The sequence below is a fragment of the Cryptomeria japonica genome, chromosome 2 (assembly GCF_030272615.1).
Source record: "Cryptomeria japonica chromosome 2, Sugi_1.0, whole genome shotgun sequence".
Classification (NCBI taxonomy): Eukaryota; Viridiplantae; Streptophyta; class Pinopsida; order Cupressales; family Cupressaceae; genus Cryptomeria; species Cryptomeria japonica.
This window is the reverse complement of record NC_081406.1, coordinates 668495942-668516235: the sequence shown is the minus strand read 5'-3', so window position 1 is coordinate 668516235 and position 20294 is coordinate 668495942. Positions and strand designations below refer to the sequence as shown.

General features: G+C 34.3%; 1 protein-coding gene across 2 annotated transcripts; it reads right to left on the bottom strand.

Moving 5' to 3' along the window:
• Positions 1 to 1699: 1699 nt before the first annotated feature.
• Positions 1700 to 19113, bottom strand: LOC131034014 (PTI1-like tyrosine-protein kinase 1). Of its 2 annotated transcripts, none has more exons than XM_057965351.2 (8): positions 18962 to 19113; positions 17421 to 17597; positions 12085 to 12338; positions 11763 to 11889; positions 11351 to 11624; positions 2883 to 3015; positions 2387 to 2473; positions 1700 to 2231 (listed from the first exon to the last, which is right to left on the bottom strand). In XM_057965351.2, exons 2-8 carry the CDS (start codon positions 17512 to 17514, stop codon positions 2103 to 2105), a joined length of 1098 nt encoding a protein of 365 aa, XP_057821334.1. In that variant the 5' UTR covers positions 17515 to 17597; positions 18962 to 19113; the 3' UTR covers positions 1700 to 2102. The 2 variants fall into 2 exon arrangements, with proteins under 2 accessions (XP_057821334.1, XP_057821335.1); XM_057965352.2 differs by lacking the exon at positions 18962 to 19113 and adding an exon at positions 18309 to 18462.
• Positions 19114 to 20294: the final 1181 nt, after the last annotated feature.

Below are 20294 nucleotides of genomic sequence, written 5' to 3'. Positions count from 1 at the left end.
AAGTAAATCCCCATCCAGGGTTGAGGATTAGAAAAGAAGTAAGGATTGGGGTTTGAATATAGTAACTATCAATTGTATTATGAATAATAATGGTTCTCCAGTTTTATGAATTGATGGTAATATAGAGTAACGTGTGTTGATTATTAGGAAATTGGAAGCTTACTAGTAGGGGACATCAGAAAGACTCATGCAATTGATGGTAGTAGTCCATTTTGAGACTGTTGAAACTTGAAAGTGATGTAACAGTTGTCCTTCATATGAGTTCCTCATTGGTAATGGAGGTGGTAGTCCTTTCAGTTTTGTAGATAGTATGGGCAGTGTTGGGAAAACATCTTGTTGATGGGTAGAATGCTGGACATAGGCCATTTCCCCAAAGTTTTTGGTAATTGTTGTCCATTGTATTACTGAAGCACAGTTTGTTGTATCTATCAGTGTCATTGATAGTTTGTCGGTAGCATGGTAGTTGTAAATTGTAATAACTTGTAATGGCTGTTGTAAAGAGGCATACAGAATTTTACTCAATCTTCTTGGAGTTCTTCCCAGTAAAGGGTTTCTCCAGTAATATTAGCCCATGAAGCGTGCAATGACTTGTAATGGTGGTCATATAGTGGCATGCAGAGTTTTACTCACTCTTCTTGGGGTTCTCCCCAATTAAGAATTTTCTTCAGCAATATGTCTCGAGTTGCAAAGATGTCTGTTGCAATACTGTGTTATTTCCATATTTAAATGTCTCTATTTGCTAAATTGCATTTTACCTTTGCATGTTATGTAGGTATACAGAAGTGTAAAGAAGTTTGGGCTTTGAAGATCTGTATGGCAATGACTTGTGCATGCAGCATAGTTGTCCCAATTTATGGATCATCGATTTATATGAATCTGCAAAATTTTGTCACTTATTAACCTGCTCTATCAAATATAAATTGTACATACACAGAATTAATGCTTTAACACAATGTTCAAGAATAAATGAACCCTATTAAAAGGAAGTATATGATAGAAGAATGTTACATAAAATAATTGCTTCACACGCTGGCCATAACTAAGTAATTGCTAAAGAAGCAAGGATCAACTGTCAAATTTATACCCCAGGTGGTACTTTTGGTATTTCTTCCTTTTGCTATCTTACTCTTTTATAATATGTCGCTTGGACCAATTTTGGTCACTTTGTAGACACCAATCTCTTCTCATCTCAATTAATTTTGTAACCATAATTCTGATTTTGTACTTGTTTGCAGTCAAACCTCCTAAGCATCTACCTCTACCTGCCATCATAGTTCCAAAGGGTGAGAATGCGCAGGACCTCATAACTGGCCAATTTGCCAACATTCCGAAATTTAGAGGGGGAAGAACTGTTCACACGACCACGAGATCAGATGAAATAAGACCATCCAAGTCTCACTTTGGTTTCAAAAACAAAAGAAACAGACATAATGCAGATTGAGAACATCAGAGCATCCAGCATGAAGGCTATCTCGGTGTAAGATATCAGTCTTGACACAAAATATACATACATACATGTGTGTGTGTGTGTAAACATGTACGTATGTATGTATATGTATTTATGTATATGTATGTATGTAAATGTATTTATGCATATGTACACACACACACATATATATGTATGTATGTATCCATGACAGAATGACAATAAGCATCATACAAGAATGACAAACATACAAGAAAAAGAAGAGGGTATCCATGATAGAATGACAATAAGCATCATTTCAAATGAAGCTCCACTACACATGAAACTGGTACATAAAACGTTGTACACAAAAATCCATTGAATGAGCAGAGCTACAAATACAATTTAAGAGTCCAACATGGTAAGCCTTAGAAATTCCGATTTCAAATTAACAAACATTGCTTGAGACTCTCGATAACGAACAAAAAAATCTAAAGTTGTTGAAAGAAATCTGTAGGCAAAATACCAACATCTTAGGCGACACGCACAACTTAAGCATGCAACTCCAATCACTGATAAAAATTATTTGAAGATAATAACTTTAGAAGCAAACACCGTCATCTAATAATCCACAGACCGATTACAAAACAACTGATAAGAAAATCTGAAAATTGTGGAAAAGACTGTCACTGGAGCATCAGGCATGAGGATCGGCAGCCGGAGTTGGTTTTGGATTGAGCAATGGTTGAAGTGCTTTGACAACAATACTCATGTTGGGACGAAAATCTGCTTCATACTGCACACATAATGCTGCAACAGCAGCCATCTGTCACAGAAAAATAGAACATTAGAATTTGAACTCAATGGACCTGATTCATTAAACCCTAACGTGCATTTTTTGAAAGAAAACTACCATACCTTCTCATAGAAAAATCTATAAAACAGATTTATTGAACAGGAATGAGATTAAAAGCTCCACACCTTAGCAACAGCCTTGGGAGGATATTCGCCCTTTAACTTTGGGTCAACACACTGCTTTACTTTGTCTTCACTCAATCTCGGAGTTGCCTGTATGCATGGCAAAAGCATAAAAATATATCATTATCCCTAACCTCTAAAAATAGCAGTGAAATGTTTAATGTAACGATGATCAAAGAAAAACTACAAATAATGGCCCGAGAAAAATCCTACTATCTATATTCAGCAAGCCATCAGGGTGACAAATTAAGTAAGCTGACGAATAACTACAGCAGGGCAGAGAAACTTAAAACTACGTTATCTGCAGAATCATTAAAATGTATCACCGTTGATTGTGTTTTGTTTATTTTGACAAGGAAAGAAAAAAAGATGAAATATTTCTTCTGAAGCCAAAACTTCAATCACTATATCTCAACAATATGAATTCTTTCTTTAGTATAGTTCTGATTATCATTGATCCCATCCAAGTGGAGACTCAAATCCAAAATACAACACTAACCCAAGTAACAAGGCTTTGCTGTCCCCTGGGCATTGTATGGTCCACTGGTTTTCTTCCTGTCAAAAGCTCAAGCAGCACCACCCCAAAACTATAAACATCACTCTTTTGAGTTAACTGACCAGTCATAGCATACCTGAAAGGAGAATGGAAATTAAATTATCACAACCACAACCTTGAATACTCAAATGTTGGCATGTGGTTTTTTTTAAGTAAACACCCAATAATTCATACAATTCTGATCCGAATGAAAAATAGCTGCAATGCTTATTTCCATCTAAAGTAATCCATAAAGACAAGTAGCATTGGTAACTGGAATCATTTTAAGTACATTAAATGGCATGCTTACTATTGAAACCGTTCAGTAATGATAAAATTTGAACCAGCATTGGAACAGCATGGAAGTCAGTATGGCAGTTGCATTCTACAGTCAGATTCATATAAACATGATTGCTTCAAAAAATAATTCCCTGAAGCAAAATCTCAAAGGAGGCTCTAAACATTGGAAGCAAAACAATTTACACAATTATATCCAGATACATGATATTATGTTGAGCTATGAAAATCTCTTAAGTTTTAATTTTTATTTCAAACCCAATTATTAGCACTAGGGATAATATAAAAACTTTAATGAAGTTCAGAAATCCTAGTGAATCTTTTTCAATATCAAAGTTTCGAATTCCTACATTTGGTCATAATGCAGAATTATGTTTCCAGTTCCAGGAAGGTTTTATATGCTGGAATACAAAAAACTGGCAAATAAAGGAGTAAAGTATTTCGTTATTCACACATAAAATTATTATAAAAGAAGACTAGAGATGGTCAGCCAAAAATCAAAGTCGATCCAACTAGATCATCCTCCTTTCCTTGATGATACATAATCTATTTAAAGGACCAGACAGTTGCCAAGAGGAACAGAACCATCAAACAACTGATGGTAATAACTACCCAAAGTCGACAAAAAATTAATACATAGTCGGATGACCCATATTATTGGAAGAAAATAATAGCCGTTGTACGCTAACTATAGAAGCATACTTTAGGATGCAACTCTTAAGCACTAACATCATTTAGCAATAATATAAAGGTAGCATTTAGAGGGTCCAAACTAGCCTCTATAAGGAGCATGACAAGGAAAACTTCTATTGCTTGCATTTCTTGGATGTTTCATTCAATGTTGATACCTACAATAGCAACCACTTAAAAGGAAACAAGGCCTCGACACTTAATTACTCATCTAACGAGCTCCAACATTTAAAAGAGACAAGGATACAAGCTAAAAGCTAAAAACACAAGAACTAAGCTTCTCACTTCTCACTAACTAGAGGGGCTTTAAGTGGCTAAAACTTAAATGTGTCAGAACAGGTTTCACATATTATAAGCATTATAAACAACCATGTGAAAGGAAGATCTGCCACAAAAGAAAAAAAGAATTGAAAATGTTAAACAAACATGGCTAAAGGTGAAAGTTGGCCCTAATTTAATCAGAATGCCAAAAAGATGGACGGATGTACCCCAAATAGGAGCCAAAATTAGACTTGATAATATCCACTGGAAAACTTCTAGCAAAGGTGAAAGCTCTTGTTGCTTAGGCAATGTAGAATTTTCACAACTAACAAAGACGAATCCTAAGGCCATGAGCTCAATCACGTTAAATAGAACGGGGAGGGATAATAATGCAATGAATAGTTGGAAATTTTCAGCATAGAATATTATCTTGGTTGAGAGGCTGTGTAAGATATATTCAAGTATTCTGAATTTATTGTTCATATATGATATTAGAGAGTATTTAAAGAGAGAGTTAGTCAAGATAAGTGAGATAGGGAAATTTGACTAGTCTTTGAGTACCAACATTGTTGTAGGAGTTATCAAAGAAACAATCCACTAAAAAGAATAGCGGGTTAAATACAACCATCTTGAGGCAAGATAAAAGTGGAGCTTCCGTCAAAGGAACCTAAAGATGTTCTCAATATGAAAGGGCTAGAAACAAACTCAATTTGAACAATGTACTATCATTTGCAATGGACCATTCATTGAAGAATATAGTTTGCACTCTCGAAGTACTTGCCTAATCAATAAAGTATAATGTGATTAAGCTCAGTCCCATGTTTTAAAATCCAAATCATAAAGAATAATGTGCTTAATGACGTCAAAAAGTCACATCTCTATGGGGATATCTTGGAAATGCATTTGTAAGTATTGATAAAAAGGGAAACATATTCCTTGCATAGTTGTGAGTGGGAGAAGACTTCAAATAGAGAGATTACTTGTAGATTGAACCCCAACATATGTATAACTTCTTGTGATTTCTACAGGCTTTCCTTCATAGGAAATTGGAACTTGGAGAAAGCACCTTGAGAGATTTTGGAGACCATAACCTTGTCTTCTTAAACTTCTATGGGAACTAGCAAGGAGGGCAACATTATCAGAAAAAGAAAGATTGCAATTAGGACATGTAAGATACAACCATCCTTTACATGGGTGTGTTAATGATCAAAGTCTTCAAGCTCAACAATGTAGATTTTAAAGAGAGTTAGTAGGAGAGAACGCCACTAATTGACTCCAATAGTATGCTTGACATTGTTGTAGAGCCCATTGAAAATTTGAAATGGTTGAAGACTTGTCCCCTAGAACTTGATAATATCTATAATAAATAGCTATGAAACACTGACCTTTGGACCAATAAGTATTTAGGTACAATGTAAAAGGTCGGTCCTTCCAGAGCCTTTAAAGGAACATAGTACTACCGGAAGCATAGTTACAAGACCCACCTAGACTCGCATAGACTTGCCCGAACTCAATGAGTCTAGAGGGGAGCCAAGTCAAAAGAGGCCCAAGGACCTAGGACTCAAGTCTGGGCGAGTCTTGCAATACTAGTTGAGACTGCAAGACTTGCCAAACTCGGCTAGGATTGTTGGAAAAAAAGTTTTAAATAAAAAGAAAAAAAGACTTAAAAAAAACAAAATTGTAAAGCGTTTATTTGACATTTTAGTTACCTTTTTTATAAAAACTTACAACCTTTCAATGCTTGTTAGGTTTATGACATGCCCACTTAGGATTCTCCCCATGTTTGTCTTCAAATCAATCTCATTCTCTTCATCAAAATATACACATGAAATATAATATTGAAGTATTTTTCCTTCTTATACTTTATGTTATATATTTCATGTATATACTGGCAGGATGTTTGAGAGTGGTTTCAGATCTCTAGAAGTTATAATGCAGATTTTAGGTTTCAGAATAGCTTATAAGTTTTTAGACCTAGTCAAATTTAAATAATCAATAGACTCCTATTAGCATTCTCTCGCTCTCTCAATCTCACTCTCTTTATCTCCCCTGAACTCTAGACCTATATCTCTCCCTATTACTCTTCCTCTATCCCCTCTCTCTACCTCTCTCTCTCTGACCCCTGAGAGGGATGCTACACTCCACCTTGTTTTGGTGTTGCCCCCAAACCCCCATCAAAATATAAGTCTAAGCAAGTAATAGGCCAATGAAGAATCGTGATCATAAAATCTACAAAGTACATATGCCTTGTTGCAAATCTCTGCATCTTCATAGTCAAAGCCACAATCAAGAATGGTTTTGTTTCATACATTGGACAGCTTCTTGTAATGTCCCCTTCTCCTCAATGATCATTCAGGTGTTGATTAGCCTATTTTTTTGTCATTCCGGTAGGCTAATTCGAACATATAAGGGATGAGAGGCTGACATTGTCAATTATTTATTGATGGAGAAATAAATAATATTATTTTGAGCCCATAAAGTAATATTATAAGGGAAAAGTCACTTTTGGTTATAAAATTAAATTATAAAAAGTAAAGTGACTTAAGTTATGAAATAAAGTCATAAAGTGACTTTATTAAGAAGATAAAATAAAATATAAAGTGACTTTCTCATGAAGGCAAAGTTATAAAATGAATTTATAACATTTATTGAAAGCCTTCTAGAAGTGGGATGATCTTATTTGAGGGAAAAGTTTACTAAAAATCACAAATTGTGATTTTGAGGTCCAAAAACGGTTTAGACAATCTATTTAAGGGGTTTCCTTCACCAAGAATTATGATATGTTGATTTGATACTTGATTATTTCTTCATTGTTGCTGGTTTGACAGTAGCAGCCATATCTAAGGATGAAACCCTTTGGAGATTCATAGGTTGGACAGAAACCCAACTCTACTTGTGAGGTGGATTCATTCAGAGTTCACCATTGAGCTCATTTGCAGCATTTTGAGCAGATTTGTGGAAGTTCTAGCTAGGGTTTGGACACAATAATGGAGCCATCTTGAAGGTTGAAGGTTACATGAATTTATATGTTATTTCTAGCTTCGGCGACCTCTTGTTGGGCATGTTTGGAAATGATTGCAGAATTGGGTATGTGTTGCATGTATTGTTTGTAAATTTCTGAGTAATTGCAGCATCAAATGCTATTGCAATAAGTGCCAAAATTCACCATTCCAATAGTAATATACAAGGGTTTACAGTTCCATTGTGAAAATTCTGTTATTTATGTTTATTGCACGTTCTTATCATTGCATGCACAAGAATATTAAAGATATGAAATAAACACCAAACATATATCTAAACAAATTCATAAATTCCATCAAAATTCAGACAATAGGATATTTCACTTCTTTAGTATACAAGGACTACCATAGGCAAAGTCGGCATGCTACATTTTATTCTTGGCAAGAAATGGCATTTTTATAATGCAAAAATGTATCATCATGCCCTGCACAGACAACTCATAGAGCAATTCCATGTATTAGTATCCTAGCTAAGGTCAAACTAGAACATAAATATTTATCTTTATACATAGTCGTTCCTCTTTGTTAATGAGCTTGACAACAAAAAATTGAATCTTGAAGACTTCAAAAAAACTTTAATAATTCCTCGCTTGAATATACACACCAGTCATTGAGACACAAGAAAATATCATGGCTACATCATCATCCAAAATCTACCTTGGACACCAGCACATAAGTAGTTGTAATGTTGGGATGAGTAATGTAGGCTCCTCTAAGCCATAGGCTTATATTTTTAGTTTTGATATTTGTTTTGATGCCATGGATTTCATATTCCATGAGTCTTGTATATATTTGACAATATTTATATATCTAAATGTGTTATTTCCTTCAGCTAAAATTTGCATTTATACTTTCGTGATTGATATATACTTGTGTATGTGATCAAAGTAGCTTATATTTGATGAGGTTATTGTGTCTTTAAATATTATTTATAAAAGGGTGCATGAAACAAGTTTTAAATCCTTAAAAGTATCTAAATCTCTTGGGTTTTCAATTTGCTGAGTCTGCACTGTGTCTAGGCACCAAGTTCGAGTCTGGGTCCAAGTCCGAGTCAAAAATCAGCTTGCCGAATCTAGGTCAAGTCCAAGTCTTGTAACACTAACTAGGAGTCCACCATTGATGATAAACTCAAACTAAAAAGGTTATCAATAGTCTAGAAATCTCTCTTGAAGCTTGCCTTCCCTTTGTTTCAAAAGTGCCCTAGAATAACTACTATGAATGATGAAAGTTTCATGGCCAATGATATGGCATAAAGCCTAGACAATGTATGCCCAATCACCATTGTCTTATATTTATTTTGGTCCAAGGTGCATCTTGATTTGTGAATGGGGTGAATGATGTGGTGCGGCCCATAGAAAGGGGACCCTAACCAAACAATCTCATTTAATAAATCTATAATGTGAAAAATATGTATTTCAAGTGACATTGCATTGCTTTAAATAGCTTTCTTGATGTCCCTTTGGCAAAATGAGTGAATGAGTGAAAAGAGCAGAGGAGAGGGAGACCTAGACAACTAGTTAATATGAACTATGATCAATAGTGTTGCACAGTTCACCCATATTTCAGGGGTCAATGTTACCAGAGTGGACTTACCTTGAAAGGAGGTGTCAAAGCAATTGCACCATCTAGAAGCAAGAAATCATGCCTCTTATGAAGGAGACAATGATACTTTGAGTGGAGGGGATGGCCATAGAATCATGGCCCAAGACAAAATTGAGTCTCCTGTGCACAGCTTTGCATTCCTTGTCACACCAATGATTCATGGGGCAATAACAATTTGGGCGTTGTCAATTTTGAATGGGCTGTGTGGAAAGGAGTCAAGCGAAGCCTCCCATTGTCATGGGACAAGCAGTCGTATTTGATTGTGGCTGTTGCTGTGGAGTGTATATAATACCCTGGAAAGTTGGATTATTGTCCATTCACTTTCTAATTTGCACGTTAACCTAAATATCTATAAGGGTGTAGACACAGCCAATGATATAGAGCATTAAAATTTACTGAAACTGAAGGGTGAGATTTTTCTTTCAATTCCATCCTATGCTTCTACACACATTTTTTGCTTTAGTTGAGTATACTATAGAAAACTGACACTCACCATCAAGATCCAAGAGTGAACATACCCGGTGTGCTCCCACATAAACAACAATTTGCAGGAAAATTCTCACTGCAATAAGAGATATTACTAGCATAGTTGCCAAGTTCTACTTTTTCTCCTCAGACCTAGTTGAGTTTTTGTAGTCTGAAAAGAAAAGAGTGAAGTCAAGTAAGTGCGAGACTCCTTAGTTTTTACATCAGACTTGTCACCACTGCCCCTTTGTTCTGCAGCCTATAGAGGGCCAATAAGGGAAAAGCCCTTGATTTTGATTCTAAAATTGCAGGGTGAGGATTTGCTTGTTATAAAATCCGTTTTCTTGCAACACAATATCATTTTTCAACCTCCCAAAGCTTTGCATGTCAGATTTTTCTTCATTGGAGAACACATTTACTGTAACAGTTTATTTTCTTCATAATTCCAGTAATGGAAGCAGTTTTCAAGCCTTTATTGAAAATGCATTTTGTTTTCAATTTGCTCAGTCTTTCCCAAGTCTGAGTTTGAGTCCCAAATATTTGCCTTACCAAAACTTGAAATAACTACAAGCATTAGAGATCCTATACATGACAAAAACCCAGGTGAGTGTAATTGGAGAGGGTGAATATGGCTATAAAGCTTATGCATTTTTTTTGTTTTTTGCATAATTCAAATATTTCTGTACATATGTGGTGTAAATGAGCAATGAATGGTTTAGTGCAGTACTGTCAAGGAGGTTTTAGAAGTATATTGAATAACTGTAGCTTTACTTTGAGTCCTTCCACCATCCCAGCGATTAAACTATTTCCTTTATAGCTTTGGGTAACACTGCTTTGAAGTCCATGACCATGAACAGGTATTTGGATGAGTAGTAGCCCATGTAAATGGGTTTCAACTTTTGTGCAACCAGCAAAATTTCAGTTGGGTAGCAATTTTAATTGCTGGGCACCACTCATTTTGAAGACCACTGTAATTGATTCCATGGCTTTATTTTTGCATCTTGCTACGTGTGAACTAGAGATTTAAGTTTCTGTTGAGATTTGCCCCCCTGAACAATGTCCACCGGATGTTGTGTTCTCGTGTTTACCAACAAGATATAAACTTGAGAATCTGAAACTCAGTGAGAGTACAGCCGGCCAAGAGACCTTGGTATTTTAAGTTTTTTGTAGACAAAACCACACTACACTGTCATATAACAATCTACCATATAGGAAACTCTAGGATTCAGTGCAGGCCAGGTAAATTAAACTATGATAAAATAATGGAAAAGACATGAAATAAGTGATATTTATTACTCTGTTTCCTCAGACACATAATATCAAGTATTGAATTCTCTTTTGTCATTCCTCACAATTAAGAAAAATCTCTGAAATCAAAAAAATTCACTGCAAGTAATGAGAAAAACTAAATTGCTGTATAGAGGGGAAAATCATGCTACATGTACAGAAACCACAATAAAACCGCAACAATTTTTTTGGTAGATTTTGTCACAATAAAATTGTGTTTTCTGGAGGTTAATCTCAAAAAGGATGTTTTGCAGAACAATTTCCAATTTCTCACAATTTTTTGACAATTTATGCTACTATGGTTTCACATATCTTTTACTGTCTTACACATACAGGCAGCACACTGCACTTTTCCCAGACCAGCAAGCTTATGGCTAGCAGAAAGTTTTTGTGACTATTTAGGATAAAGTTAGGAACAGCTAAAGCATAATTCACAATGAAAACATTGAAAAGCATACAAAGAAAAATTATGAACATTCCACATGCATCCGATGAGACAATATCCTTTAAGAACTAATTCATAGTCCAAGTCATTGTCATCAAGCAAAGCAAAATGAAATATTCCAGGTGCTAATAAAATATATATTTTAACACTGGTAGACATAAGAACTACACCAATAGAAAAGACCGTCTTTTAACTTCCGAAATTGAGACGAAGTGAGCAAACGCCACCAAATCTCAAAGAAATACAAGAAAGAATGTCCACACAAATCCATAAAAGTCAATCCAAGGAAACAGCAATTGATCTGGAAGCTTATTTTTTAAAAACAAAAGCCCTCTACAATAATGAGTTACAAGAAGGAACCTTACTCGGGAGCATGATAGCCAAAAGTTCCCAACACCCGAGTGGAATGAAGGCGGGCAGCCATGTCAGGGGCTTGATTTGAAAGGTTAAAATCAGCAATTTTGGCAGCAAAATCATCAAAGAGAAGAACATTGCTTGATCTAATATCACGGTGAATAATATGAGGTTGAGCCTTCTCATGGAGGTACTCAAGACCCTTTGCTGCACCAACTGCAATTTTAACCCGTTGCATCCAATCGAGAACAGGGCCTGGTTGAGCACCTTGAACTCCTTTCCTTCCTGCATTAAGTGCATACTGGGATCTCAATCATCTGAACTCAAACATTTTAAGCAAGCGAGAGACCAGTAATCACCAGCCAAAAAGATCCTTTCATATCTAGTTCATTGAACCCAAACTAAACATATTGCCAATTATACCATGTAATATGTCATGTAAGGAACCCATTGTTGCAAACTCATAGGCCAAAACCCGTAGATTCCCTTCGACACAATAACCCACCAATTCAACAACATGTTCATGCTTCAGCCTGGAAACCATTGATACCTACATACATTATAGGGAGAAAACAAGTATAGAAAGAACAAATGATGAGCATCTATATAAATATAAAAGATTAGAAAAAGACAACAATCAAAGAAAAAGATAAACGATATTAAATTGATTCAGTCAGATGTGAAAAAATTAATTAGGACAAGTTTATTGACACAACATAGTCCCAAATGTTTTGTATGGTACTACCTGTGCCAGAAAATCAGAATCAGATTCTTGCTGGCTGCTGACATCTAATTTCTTTATTGCTGCAGCACGGCCATTGCTTAAAGTTGCATAATAAACTCTTCCATATGATCCTTCCCCAATCAGAGACTTTGGCCCAAAGTTATCTGTTGCTTCCTTCAATTCTTCAAAGGACAGAGCAGGTGCCTCAATGGGCAAAATTTTTTGTGGAGCACCATTCTTGGCTGATTCAGATGCCTTAGACTCTCCTTGATTTCCTGCAAAATAAGAAAGTTGCTAGCTATTTCATACTAATAGATTACAATAGGTAAAATTACTTTACCCAATGTGCAGAAATATTAGGTGTCATAGGAACAGAAATAACACCTACACCCAAATAATATTGGCAACATATATCACAAGTTGGATATAAATAAATACCTTAACCCAAAAAAAAAAGTCATTATTTGATTCATCTAAACAACAAAATACTAACATATTATCAGCGAAAGGCCTGTACTATGACAAAAATATTTCGTTCATAATCTCTAAAGAAGACAAATAAAACTATACTGTATGTATTTTAATTCATACTCTGGATATAAGATTGTATAGCACAATCAGAATTTGCCAGCCAATTAGAAATGCAATTGCTACACCTGCAAGAACCTTCCTGAAAAGCTTTTTCTTACAACAGAAGCTGAGAGCACCTATGATATTCTGCTTAACAAGTACATAAGGACACGATTTCATAACTTTTAGCTGCTTTAGCATCAGAGAAACAAATATGAGCAGTACCAGCCCATTTTAGAGTAGAGAGTAGACTCAGTCTAGAAATCGCTATATATAAGAGCAACATTTCCACAGGTGATAGAGGAGCTGATGATCAATCTTAAAACTTGCTTCCATTTAGCAATGAAAATTTATAGCAAAATGGTCTCTCTTACATTTTTTAACCTAACGGCATACTTTATCTAATGGTATGTGTTTCAAAGTTGGTATCAAACAATACTGACAAGACCACTGAATCTTTTCAGGGTAGCTAAGATAGTGGCGTGGACATGGTATGTACAATTTTTAGCTGCTTTAGCATCAGCAAAAAGAATGAGTAATATCAGTAAGTAGAATGACATTATAGAATTCACTATATAGAAGAGCAACATATCCACGCATGATAGAGTAGCTGGCAATCAATCTTAAAACCTGCTTCCATTTACCAACCAGAACTCATAGCAAGATGGCATCTCTTGCATTTTTAACCTAGCTGCATACTTTAGCCTACATCATGTGTTTTAAACTTGATAACAGATTCTATGAACAAGTCCACTAAATATTTTGGGGGCAGCTAAGATAGTAGCAAGAGCACTGATTCAAAAGGTGAATGAAAATAGAAATACTTGCAATTGCATAATACAAAAAGTGTAGAAGGAAGGAAAAATAAATTATACTAATGTTCAGAAGTAGCCAGAGTATGTTCAATAGGCCACAAAAGTACACAAAGTTAAAGTACAATAACTAAGGAAGACGACTGTAGGAGCTTAAAAGGCACACATACAGTAAAAGAATGAATCTTTTGAATTAATCAACTTAACGAAATCAGTTAGCAAATAGTGACCTTCCAGAAAGCAAGATTGAAAAAACAAAAAGAAAAGAAAGTACTCAAATGAATTGTTTTTTGCACAGTAGTGATAAAGTAAAATCCAGAAAAAAAACTGAAGTATACAGAAGGTATTCCAAAAGATAAATAAGAAGGAAATTTTGAATGGAAGTGAATGAATGAAAAAATATCTAGTAAGATTTGAGAGGATGCCTTACGGAATAGATTGTTCCTTGTCTCAAATAAGGGAGCAATTATGAGAAAAAAAGTTGTCAAAAAGAAACTAAGAAGTTGAATACTGCAGTAAGGTTTGATTCAAAATTGTGGAGAAGGCAAGCTCTTATAGTAAGTAGGACATCAAATAGAAAATAACTTACACTTGTGGAAAATATCATTAAGGACATTCTCCTATCGGATTAAAAAATTAGGCAATGTATACAGTTAGTCAAAAAATCTGCTGAGATCATAGAAGCAGATATCTTTAAATATCATGGTTTTTCCTGATACACCTTTTCTTGGCAGGGTTCCCAAAATTTTCTTGAAAATATTGCAGTATTACAAAATATCATTGACTGCAATTTTGCTAACATTTTCACCAATATATCATGATCTTATTGGCAATATATCACAATATTATCAGCAATATATCATAAGCAGCAATATTGAACTTATCGCAATATATTGCTGGTAATTTCATGATAAATTCTTTCTTTTTCTATACAAACCTCAGACCTAGAAATTTTTTATCATTCTACTCTATTCCTTTTAAAAACAGGTTATACATCTTGAACATCGTAAGTAGCTGTTAATATTTCCATCTACCATTATTAAATAGCAGTTAGGTAAGTTGCCAAGGGACAAATATTGCTGTTGTTATTTCAAAAATGCACACAGTTACCTACAGTTGTGAAGACGCTTGGCATAATCAGGTTTGAAAACCTTGTGAATAAGGGACACAACTGTTGTTATTGTGATCGGTGATTATGACCGTTGCCTTTGTTAACAGTGAACACCACTACCATTATTTATGATTTGTGAGAATTATTATTACTATACAAAACTGTCAAATGATCATGCTGTTATTTGGTTTGTCATTACTATTGAAACACAGATGTTAGTGCTCTCATTTCTACTTATCAATAGATATTATTGTTATTACTTTATTTGTAAACATTGTTGATTGTAATTAGGGAATGGCGGATTCCAATTGCCTTGGACAACATTGGAATCCGCCCAAGGGGCCAGCCCCTTCTTCAACATATAGGGCTGGGCCCTCTCTCACGGCACCTCTAAAACCTCATGCTACATTCAAGGTAACGTGCTCCCATGAATAGGGCTGACCCTATGAAGCATTTCGGTAAAAGAGACATAAATAAATTAAAGGTTATTAATTTATCATAAGCCGACATTCCTAGATCTTGCACCATATAAATAAAGTCATCTTCACCTCATTCAAACACACAATCAATACATCCCTCATGCGAAATCTACATCTGCTAATGATGCGAATTATACATCTGCTAATGGTGGGAATTATAAATCTGCTAATGGTGTGAATTATACATCTGCCTAAATGCGAAGTTTGAAAAAGGAATAATCAGAATTATCTCTGCCATCGAAGGTGCTAACATTAAGGGCAAATACCATCATAAAGGAAGGCGAACTATTCCAGAATCAAGGCGCTAAAGTTGCAGCCCAGTCTCAAGTAAAAGTGCAGATCTAGGGTATGAGCCTAAGTACTTGTTGGTGTGTTTAAGGGGCAGACCTGATGCTCATAAAAGTGCAGACTTGTTGTTGATTTCATCAGCCCTAAGAGCAGACATTCAGACATCTTCAAGTACTTGAGATAAGTGTTGTAATCATTATATGAATATAATCCATAATCAGATCTGAGGATCTTTTCTGGCTGGGTTTTTCCTCCTAGGAGGTTTTCCCAAGGTAATTGTGTTTTGTTCTTATTTGTTCATTTCTATGCTATGCCTAGATCTAGAAATGTCTAAAATTTACAATAAACAAATTAATTAGAAACTAAATTCTGATTTCTAAGTTTTACATTAATCTGAAAGTATAAAATCAACTATTGAAACACAGATGTAGTGCTCTCATTTCTACTTATCAATAGATATTATTGTTATTACTTTATTTGTAAACATAGCTGTATTATTGAGGTTATTGTTTGGGAATTTTCGTTGTTACACATCAGCTATTATTAATGTCACATCAGTTGAGATTGTTTTCATTATTATTGTTATTTTGCCAGAACTATCCTTCTGTGATTAGTAATCTTCTTAACTTGTCATCATTGGATCTGTATCGTTCTTGATCAATATGATGTTCAGTAGCATCATTATTAAATCAATTGTTTGGCAAGTTTTTCACTAAAGGTCAGTCTGAATCAATTTTTGGCAAGCTATTGTTTGACTTACTTTTGATCTGAGTCAATTCTAACTCCCAAGCAATCACAGGGCAAAAACAAGTCATTAGACTATCTTTAGCCTTTAGATCACCCAAATACGCATTAGGTGTTACAGAGATATAACATGATTAAAAAAACCTCTGATATCAACTCCCAATTTCACAGTAACGCAGTAGATAAGTGCCTTGAGAAGCCTCATGATTATTATGCCTTACAAGAAATGTGGATTGTTGAAGCAAGCAAACAGAGCACACATAACAGGAAAAATTCAACAAAAGGGAATCAAGAATTCTAAAATTGTAAATTAATTCTGTTACAGAAATACACAAGAAGAGATGTACACTCTTAAAATTGTCTACTTTCTAAGTTCTATACAGGAAACAAAGAAATAAGAATGCAGGCAAGGCCCAATAATGCAGGTGACTATTTGGTTGCAAGAAGGTTAGTAACAGAAAATTTGAGACAGTTCAAATCCTTTTCCAGCATGGATACTAAGATGTGCTGACATATGTCAGTCTGGATGTTGGCCAAGTCATATCACAACTGAGGATCTGTAAAGTGATGTGTACTAAAAGAAGCTATGACCATGCATTCAGAAAAAAAGTGCATTATCAGAATGGATCGAGAAGGTATACAATGTCCAAGTAACCAAGGCATGGCACAAGGTCTAAGTACATGAACAGACACAAAGATAGAACAATGCAGCTTGTAGGAATGCTAGGGAATAGTAGAGTGGCCAAAGCACAGTTGGTAAGTGCACTTTGCAAATTCACAAGTGGCAAAATGGTCAGCAAAAGAGAAATAAAAAAGCTTGCTCAAGATAATCAATGTGTTGAAGATCCCAATCAAGAAACCTATAAAATCAAATCACATTGATAAAAATAGAAAACTATCTATAACATCAAGCAGCATTCTGGGCTCAAAAGGATGAATGAGGCTTCTCATTCATGTCGATTCAAATTTCAGACCAGATGACATAATGACAAAGGGGATGCCAAGCTCTTCATATGGCTTCAAACCACAAATTTCTTCCTTACATTGAATGGGGCAGTGTTTCTGAGATTTTAGAAACTAAAATAAAAGTCATATAGCAAAACACAACCATCAACAAAGTATATATTTTTGGACTACTAAAATGAATCAATCTTTCAGAGACATTTCTCTCTGCAAATTTCAACAAGGTTTATGCAAAAGTGTGATAGTGTACAATGATTACAGTGTTAATATTTACTAGAGCTGTAATTTTGCATAACTTGCAGTATTCAGAAAAGCACATTGAATATCACATTTGTAAATGAAAATGTTTCTCCAAAGTTGAACCATATTTCTAACAAAGTATCATCTTACCAGTAGCAGTGCCGACTGCTGGACTTGTGTAATGGCTATCAGCTGGGACAAAACTTTCCTCTTCTGTACCAGAACAGCACAACAACTGACACATTGTGTATTGAGCTGATTATTCACATGCTCAGCTTATGAAAAAGCTTTCGCAGCACATTACCAAAAGAAGCCCAAAACATATATCTGTCGCAAATGATAAGCACATAATTAAGAACAAGACTTGATCTTCGTTACCATGAAAAATAAGTAACTCTCAGAACTGAACTACAAGCAGTTTTAAGCTTTTAATATAAGAATTGAATAATCAAGAAACACTTCAATTATAACGTCCTTCTGATTATTGATAGTCAGCAACTTCACTTGATCAGTTTGATATAAACATAATATCTCATCAATCATCCATGAAATATAATTGATGACTTTAAAGCCTTCATAGACCAATTGGTCTATGAAATCTAAAATGCAAGAGTCTTCACACAATTATAGAAAAAAAAGCTCATATGAAGTATCCCCCACTATTCAAAAGCTAAAGCCAACTTAGTTTATACTGGATTGTGGTCTGAACCTTAATTTAACCAAAAAATCGATGGCAGATTCATATGCGTTGGGTAATAAAACATTGCCCCCAAGAAGAAATAGTAAATAGGCATTTAGGGAATGCTAAATGTCTTAAATTCATAAATCAGGTGAAATTTATGAATCGGATAAAATTCAAGAATCGGAAACGGCTAAAATTTTCTTTCTAATCTTATTAAGAAACATTTCTTAGACAATCGTCGAAACAGAATGTCGAAACCAAGACCATAGTAATCAGCTGATCACGAATGCATTTATTCATTACATCCGGAATATGTCAGTGGATTACATAGAAAAGCTATCGAGAAATCAACTGACCTGAAGCCTGCTACATGATATCAATATGGATATCTCGACCAGAAAAATAAAATGGGATGATGCCAAACAACATTCTGCAGTTAATACGAGATCGGCAACATGAACTATACAATAGCCTTCAACAGGTCACAGACTGAGCTGAGAGCCAAACCCAGATCATACCCTCTGTTGAGAGCGAAACCAAACGAACAATTGGCCACAAAAAGTAACACAAAACTACAGATGAAAGGTTAAGGATCATCACAATTGATAAAAATAAGAGTATGGTATCTCTACAAATAAGAACGGATCCTCAACTTCCCTCCTCGGAGCGATTTCTTCCTTCTAACCACTACGGCTGTACTACTGTGATGGATGTGCTCAGCTCACCATCAGTTCGACAAAAATGTAGCATGCCTACCATTACACCAAATCTAACTCATACTTCCACAGCAAATTACAAAATTAAAACTTTTGGGATTTCTTTTCTAATTGAAATTAAAACTCCATTGGATCAACACATCAACAGAAGCCTTTCTTATTGATTCAATTGCAAATTCTAAGGCACCAAACATCTAATTTCATTCCAGATATTGAAAAATCCACAACTCATTATACGAAATAACAAAACAATGCATAGGTTTCAGAAGAACCTCAATGCACAGGTGACTTACCGAAGAACTCGATCCTCAGAGGTTCCCAAATGCAGATCGGCAAATCTAAAGTCTTTTTCGTACAAGAAGATTAAAAAAGTAACGTTTAAGTGCCTTTTTGCCGTTCCAGACAACTGATTTTGAGGACCATGCTTTTAGACAATTAATAAATTCCATTTGGAATCCGTATCATCGGAGAATTTTATTAAATTTTTTGTCTGTGCTTTTTTATATTATTTTTTGAAATAGCAATATAGGAAGATGGATCTAGTTATTAGATTGACTTTTTTTCAAAATTTAATTTTTTATTTTTATTTTTTTAGCATACAAATGTATTTAATGATATTTAGTAATAAATTAAGGTTATTATTATAATTATTTATTTTAAATTTTAAATTATGTATAATCCTTTTTTATGTTTATTTTTAGTTTTATTAGTTCTAGACAATGCCAAGCATTTACTAAAGTCTAATTAATTGATCTTTTGTACCAATTAAAACTGATTTTTTTTTTTTTTCAAATAAATTTGTTTTATGTTGTATTGTAAATATATTCAAATATTACTAGTACTTGTGTCGTGTGGAGGTAATGGATTTGTTTGAGTGTCTTTTTATATTATTATAACTTTTTTAAGGAAATTTGATAATAAATATTTGATATGTGTAGGTTAATTATATATTTATAAGATTTGAGTTATTTAATTTTGTAGGTTAATTTTGTCATATTGAATGAAAGTATTTGTGAAGATAATGAACTTGACAAAGATAGATTTTCTTTTATTTTTTTATATTTATTGTGGCGTGTAGTAAGGGAAGGATCCAACAATTAAATGTGTTTCAATGGTTATGAAGATATTTATCATATTTTGATCTATTAATAGAACATATCATCATCACTCTTTAAATATAAGAATATCAATAAATGTACAATAAAGTTTCATTCGCTACCATCTAATTAGTTGTTTTAGTTAAACTTGACATAGGTCTTTAACATATAAAAAATGTGTACTATTTTATTCATTGTCTCATTAAAAATACAACTAAGAATAGTCTAGCTCCACATGGAACACAAGTCAATCCAACACATTATACATGAAGATTAAATACTAAAAAATTATATCATTAAAAAAAATAGTCTTTGTCATTACATTGAATAGTTTGAGTTTAATAAGTACATTCTATATAGCTCTCTTGTCCAAACACATAATGCATGGTTGTCAACATCATATTAACTCTTCCATATTAAATAAATACTTAAGGATTTAAAAAACAAATTCTAATACAACTTCTAATATTAACCCAAATATGAATTTGTTTTTTAATGAGCAATATATGCTCTCAACTTGTCATATTTA